The 7365-nt window shown below is 42.5% G+C and overlaps 1 protein-coding gene across 1 annotated transcript; it reads left to right on the plus strand.

Moving 5' to 3' along the window:
* The first annotated feature begins 518 nt into the window (after nucleotides 1–518).
* On the plus strand, nucleotides 519–2977 carry LOC114266331 (vinorine synthase). The gene is made up of 2 exons (XM_082900051.1): nucleotides 519–1919; nucleotides 1983–2977. Exon 1 carries the CDS (start codon nucleotides 651–653, stop codon nucleotides 1812–1814), a length of 1164 nt encoding a protein of 387 aa, XP_082756177.1. The 5' UTR covers nucleotides 519–650; the 3' UTR covers nucleotides 1815–1919; nucleotides 1983–2977.
* The last annotated feature ends 4388 nt before the right edge of the window (nucleotides 2978–7365 follow it).

Raw genomic sequence — 7365 nt, forward strand, 5'->3', positions numbered from 1 at the left:
CCCTCCACCTTACGGAGCGAAACAAACATTGCCTAAAATTTCTTATACTTATTTGAGATCCCTTCTGAATGGTTGTTTGTAATTTAAATAACAAAAAGGTACCTCGATAACAAGTCAAATTTATTTCCAATGGGACTTCATTTGGACCAAAAGCACAAATTTACCCTCGATATAGAAAACAATCCCAACATAGGTGCATGTCCTTTTCACTCATCACTTATGACCGTATGATTTGATTTTCTTTAACTTAAAAATGAAATCATGTGGTTGTGTGTGTATGGAACAAGAAACCGGCATCTTTTTTAGTACTGAAAATTTTATACTAACGTATGTGTGATTGAACACAAATTCTCTCCTTGAAAAAGAAAGCAAATCATATTTGCTTTCTTTAACTTAAAAATGTGTGTGTGATGGAAAAGAAAGCAAATATGATTCATTGCATTACCGGCAAAAGGAGAAACAAACTACTGGAAAAGACACAAAATATTTTATAAGAAGAAAAATATTGAATCTACATATCCCACCACCACTATATAAATGCCGGGCTTTCTAGGAGAATTCAAGTTATCCCAACACATTACACAAAGCAAATTAGAGAACCTATCTATGTTCCTTGATAAAAGAGTAGGAAGCTCAACCAAAAAGCAACAATGAAGGTTGAAATTATATCCAGAAAGTTCATAAAACCACCAACTCCAACTCACCATAGCCTTCGCGGCCACAAAATATCATTCATCGATGAGCTTGCTCCATCAATGAACGTGCCTTTCATTCTCTACTACCCAGCCCTATGCAACAATGACACAGCCAAAAACGCTTCGTTGTTTAACCAGCTAGAAAAATCACTGGTGGAGACCCTAACCCAGTTTTACCCACTAGCCGGAAGGTATATCAAAGACGATCATGTCATTTATTGTAATGACCAAGGGGTTGACTATGTGGAAGCCCGAGTGGATGTTCAGTTGCTTGAGTTTCTCGACCATGGCGATAAACCACAGTTTTTCAATCAATTCATTCCACGCGAAACTGGGACGGTTGATGAAACCACAGATCCTCTGCTATCAATTCAACTCAGCATGTTCGAGTGTGGTGGACTAGCGGTTGGTGTGAGCATTGCACACAGGATTGCAGATGCATCCACACTCAGCACATTCCTTAATGCATGGGCCATTGCAAACCGAGTGGGGATCGATAATGTAACCGTCCACCCAAGTTTCAACTCGGTTTTCGTCCCAGGAAGAAACTTACCAGCGCTGAACCTCGGGATACCTAGGAGTGGGGACAATGGGGCGAAGACGAGAATGTTTTTCTTCAATAAGAAGGCAATATCAACTCTGAGAGCCAAAGCCAGCACAGACAATGACAATAAGGGGAAACGTGGACCCACGAGGGTGCAGCTGGTGTCAGCAGTTATATGGAGGGCACTGGTTGCTGTGGCTCAGGCAAAACATGGGCACCCAAGGGCCTCTGGTGTGCTCCAGACAATAAACTTGAGGAAAAAAACAGTCCCTCCTCTGCCGAAACATTCATGTGGAAACTTCTGGGGACTTGCTATGACGGGGTGCATGGGAGATGAGAGCAAGATGGAGTTGCAAGGCTTTGTGGATCTGATAGGCGCTGCTATCAGAAACACCGTGACAGACTCTGCAAATGTACTATCGCTGGGAGAGGATGGGCACATGAAGTTGATCAAAGCTTTCATAGAGGCGAACCAAAACTTCTCCAATGCAAAGATGGATAGTTATCTATTCACTAGCTGGTGTAGGTTCCCCTTCTATGAAATTTGTAGAAATTTAATGTATAAAGAGAAATGATTGTATTATTGATTGTTGTATTTTTATTTATATTTCTGTCTATTACAAATGGTTCCTTATATAGATGTAGGTGTAGTGGATGGTGATAGTGGTGTAGTGGGTTAGGTTTAGTGGAGTAGGTGAGGTGGTAGTGGTGTAGTGGATGGTGATAGTGGTGTAGTGGGTTAGGTTTAGTGGAGTAGGTGAGGTGGTAGTGGTGTAGTGGGTTAGGTTTAGTGGAGTAGGTGAGGTGGTAGTGGTGGTAGGTGATGGTAAATTCTAACAGCCCCCCGCAAACTCAAGGAGGATAGAAACTAACCAACTTGAGTTTGAAGAGAGGAACAAAAACAAGAAAATACATAAAAAAAGGATAGGAGACACTGTATGGTCGTGTCAGACCGTGGGTGAAGACACTGTATGGTGGTGTCATAACGTTGTAGATGACACTGTATGGGGGTGTCATAACGTGGTAGAGGACACTGTATGGTGGTGTCAGACCGATGTAGAAGACAGTTTATGGGGTCATGTCGGACCGTTGTAGAAGACAGTTTATGGGGTCATGTCGGACCGTTGTAGCAGACAATGTTGTGACAGTTGTTGTGACAGTTTACGGAGTCTTGCTGGACCCTTGTAGAAACTAACCGGAATCAATGTCGGGACAGTTTACAGAGTCTTGTCGGACCCTTGTAGAAACTAACCGGAATCTATGTCGGGACAGTTTACAGAGTCTTGTCGGACCCTTGTAGAAACTAACCGGAATCTATGTCGGGACAGTTTACAGAGTCTTGTCGGACCCATAAAGGAGCTAACCGGAATCAATGTCGGGACAGTTTACAGAGTCTTGTCGGACCCATAAAGGAGCTAACCGGAATCAATGTCGGGACAGTTTACAGAGTCTTGTCGGACCCTTGTAGAAACTAACCGGAATCTATGTCGGGACAGTTTACAGAGTCTTGTCGGACCCATGTAGAAACTAACCGGAATCTATGTCGGGACAGTTTACAGAGTCTTGTCGGACCCATAAAGGAGCTAACCGGAATTAATGTCGGGACAGTTTATAGGGTCATGTCGGACCGTTGTAGAAAGCTGCACCCTCAAAAGGTGTGCCCGCACCCTCAAAAGGCGTGCCATCAAAAGGCGTGCCCGAGTCATCAAAAGGCGTGCCATGAAAAGGCGTGCCAGGTTGTCGGCGAGCGTCGAGTGGCGCGCGATGCGCGTGGCTGCCTCTGTGTCATGGTCTTTATAAACCGAAGCGGAGGAGGCAGAAACTGAGACAGAAGAACTGAGAGAAACCTCTGAAAAATTCTTCGTTTTGCTGAGAAAGATAGTCTGTAACACTCTGTTGTGAGAGATATTCTGTAACACTCTGTTGCCCAGAAAATGGCCTCATCTTCCCGTGGGCTGCTCACTCTCTTTCCCGATCTCAACGAGGCCACAGGAGAGAGAACTGGTGCGGTGTCCCGTGAACCTCAACCAAACACCACTGGGTTTGCTCCGTTGAACTTTCCGATGCAGTCGGTGGAGCAAAAAATGGCAGTGCAAACGGATGTGGAGGCTAATCAGTATACTTTGAAGGCATGTGTGGAGTCCATGACGGCGGTCACAAACTTGTCGCACCGGCTGCAGAGTAGGACAAATGAGGTGCAGCATTTAAATTCCCAGCTGGCTCTGCTCCAACGCATGTATAAGGATGCGCGAGCAGAGATAAGTGTGCTGAAAGCAGAAAATAAGGAGCTGAAGCGGAAGGCCACTGTGATGTTCCGATTTGGAGGTCCGCCGTATGCTGCAGTGGAGGAGTATGGAGGAGTGAACGTGCTCGGCGGCGTAGGAAACACGGAGGCAGCACCGTCAAGGGCCGCCCAGGACGGAGGAAAGAAGAAGAGATCTGCAGCAGAGTAGAGAAGAAAAATCCCACTGTGGGTGTTGGGTGTGTTATGGTGGTTTTTTTTTTTTTTTTTTTTTTTTTCTCGTGTAAAATTATGATCGGGGTTGATCCTGACATGAATAAAATAAGTGTGGTTGGCAAACTCGAATGGTAGGTGTGGTAAGGCAGAAAAATCAACTGGAATGAATTTTTTTTTTTTTTTTTTTGTGAAAATAATAATAATAATAATAATAATAATAATAATAATAATAATAATATTAATATGGAAATCATGGAGTGGGCGGTGGTACAAAAATATTGTGTAGAAAAAAAGGGAGATGGTGGAAAAGAGAGACCACTCATGTTATTAAAATAAATTAAGGAATTAAAAAAAGTGATATTGGTTTTGTTTTCAAAAAGATGGATTAAAGTAAATATAAAAAAAGAAAAAGAAAGTGGAGACCATGATGAAAGGTGGGAACAAGTGTGCTGGTGCTGTGTTGTAATGGTCAGAAAGAGAGATAAGAAAATAAAATAAAATAAATTTCAACCTATTCAGCTTATTTTCTACACAAAACCTTTCCCCATCTTATGGTCTACAACATGCTCATTTTAACCTAGAAACTCCAAGATCAATCCTCAAGTAGAGATTGGAGTGGTTGCACAGGCTACTTTTTTCACCTTATTGGAGATATCGGCATTGAATCAAGGGTCTTGAGAGCTTTGCCAGATAGCAGTGCTTTGCGAGCCAGAGCTACTCCTTCGGCTAGTGTGTTAACACGTCCACTGACCAAGAGGGCTGCACCAGCATTTAGCATCAATGCATCAGCGATGGAGCCTTCTTCTCCAACCCAACTCCATGTTAGATACAAAATTGATTTCGGTTGGGGAAAGCCTGTTTGGACAAGTCTTGTCAGCATGCCTGTGAAGAATTTTATATGTCTAATGGACAACAAAGAGGGTGATGGAATTGAAGCATGGGTGCTCTTGGATGAGAAAGACATGGTTAACTTCGAACAGGATCAGACCATTAGAGCCTTCACCACTTAAGCCAGAGTTTGTCAACCTCATGATGTGTTTTATGGAGCATATGGTTCTTTTTAATGTTTCGGCTAATAGGGTAGGTGTTTATGCCGTTTATTTTCCATTTGTTTGGTTTTAAATTTTTTTTTTTTTTTTTTTCAAGTTTCTCATCGATTTAGGTCTTTTCTATTTCAATGGGTCTTGTTCCCAGTAGTTAAGGTTGCTTATCTAGGTTAATGGGTCTTGTTCCCACTACTTAAGGTTGCTTATCCATGTCAATGGGTCGTATTTTAATGGAATAAAAATTTCATTTACTTCCCCCAAAATAGTTATCACCCTATAGAAATTTTCAAATCACAAGTTTCACAAGAAAAAAAAAAATTAACTAAAGATCTTTTGGGTACCAGCTAACATAGCAAAATATACCATAAATAAATAGTGAAAAAGAGCATAGATATGTGATAACTGGGCAAAGTATGCTTTTCAAGAATAAGGCTGTGTTTGATTAGAAGATGTGGAAAGATATTTGAAAAGAAAAAGAGAAAATATGGATCAAATATAAATAAAATATATTTATATTTTACTTAATTTTACACATATTTTCTATTTTTCTTTCCAAATCCTTTCTTAAATTCTCTAATCAAACACAACATAAATATATCAAATTCAATAGACAAAACACGGACTTGTAGTCAAAAAGTTTATAAGGGCCTCCATCATACGACTTATAATGAACCAACTAAATTCATTTTTTTGTACAAAGAAAGAAGAAAAAGGGCGGGGGAACTTATGTCCAACAAACGCACAGGTTTACATAAACACAACCACAGGGTTGTGGAATATGTGGATTCCAAAGTTGATTAGTGCTGTTAAAAAAGCCAGTTTGAGCACAATTATTAAGGCCAAAGGAAGAAACAAGTAGCACATTAACATAATCCTTTTTTTATTTTTTAGTTTTGATAAATAAAGAGCACATTAACATAATCCTGTAGGCAACATATATACAAGAACTATATATATACATCAGCGACTGGTAAGATTAATGAAACTTCATATGATAGCATGATGTATAGACCTCAAGTGAACATACCAGTCATCGCTGTTGCAGAAGCATTCCAAGCACACCCAGCAAATGTGTTTCCCACATCTGCACTCAATGTGGTTGCACCCATCCACCTTCTCGATCATGTACCCGCAGACTGGGCAGCTCCTCACATGCTCTTTCCCCTGGCACCATTCTTTAAGAAGACAGTTTACGGGGTCGTGTCGGACCGTTGTAGAAGACAGTTTACGGGGTCATGTCGGACCGTTGTAGCAGACACTGTGTGGTCGTGTCAGACCGATGTAGAAGACAGTTTACGGGGTCATGTCGGACCGTTGTAGAAGACAGTTTACGGGGTCATGTCGGACCGTTGTAGCAGACACTGTGTGGTCGTGTCAGACCGATGTAGAAGACAGTTTACGGGGTCATGTCGGACCGTTGTAAAAGATTGTGGTGGTGCACCAAGGGGGCGACTTAGGGAGTGCGCCATGAGCAACTTATACATGATACTGTGTATAACCCCCCCTCAAACTCAAATAGGTGTGAAGATAGAAACCTGTTGAGGTTGAAACAAAGGGATTGATAAAGCTGACCGGTGTAGAAGACACTGTATGAGTGTGTATATAGGCTGCCCAAAAGATATACATGGATATAGATATCAAGCCCTCAAAAGTCGTGCCCTCAAAAGGTGTGCCCAATCTTTCAAAAGGCGTGCCATCAAAAGGCGTGCCCAATCCATAAAAAAAGTGTGCCATCAAAAGGCGTGCCCAGTTTGTCGTCGAGCGCCGAGCGGCGCATGATGCGCGTGTCTGCCTTGGCTATCAGACGGAGGCTGAGGCTGAGGCGAAGACAAACAACTTGCGAAGAAAAACTTCTGAAAAAAAAAAAGTCTGCATTTGCGGAGAGAGAAACTCTGTAACACTCTGTAAACATTCTGTAACCAACCCTTCTCTGAAACACTCAGCAACCCATAACATGGCCTCTTCTTCCCGTCCAGCTACCCAGAACATGGCATCCTCTTCCCATGGTCTGCTCACGCTCTTTCCAGAACTGAACGAGTCCACAAGAGAAATAACTGGGGCGGTGGCCAGTGAACCTCAACCAAACACCTCTGGTTTTGCTCCGTTGAACTTTCCGATGCGGTCTGTGGAGCAAAAAATGGCGGTGCAAACGGATATTGAAGCCAATCAGTATACATTGAAGTCATGTATGGAAACCATGACTGCGGTCACAAACTTGTCGCACCGGCTGCAGAGTAGAACAAATGAGGTGCAGCAGTTAAACGTCCAACTGACTCTGCTCCAGCGCATGTATAAGGATGCGCGAGCAGAGATAAGTGTGCTAAAGGCGGAAAACAAGGAGCTGAAGCAGAAGGCCACCGTGATGTTCCGATTTGGAGGTCCGCCATATGCTGCAGTGGAGGAGTATGGGGGAGTGAACGTGCTCGGTGGACTAGGAAGCACTGAGGCAACACCGTCAAGGGCCGCCCAAGACGGAGGCAAGAAGAAAAGACCGGCGGAAGAGGCGAAGAAGTGAGGTCGGTGGGTGGCCTTCTGCAGAAAAGAAAACAAATCTGTTGTTGTTGTGTTTTTTTTTGTTTTTTTTTTTTTTTTTTTTTTTTTTTTGTTTTTGATTTTTTTTTT

The sequence above is a fragment of the Camellia sinensis genome, chromosome 12 (genome assembly GCF_055761805.1).
Source record: "Camellia sinensis isolate YWXY chromosome 12, ASM5576180v1, whole genome shotgun sequence".
Taxonomy (NCBI): Eukaryota; Viridiplantae; Streptophyta; class Magnoliopsida; order Ericales; family Theaceae; genus Camellia; species Camellia sinensis.

Excerpts from the sequence above, each read along its gene's own strand:
- LOC114266331 (XM_082900051.1), top strand. The coding sequence starts at position 651 with ATGAAGGTTGAAATTATATCCAGAAAGTTCATAAAACCACCAACTCCA.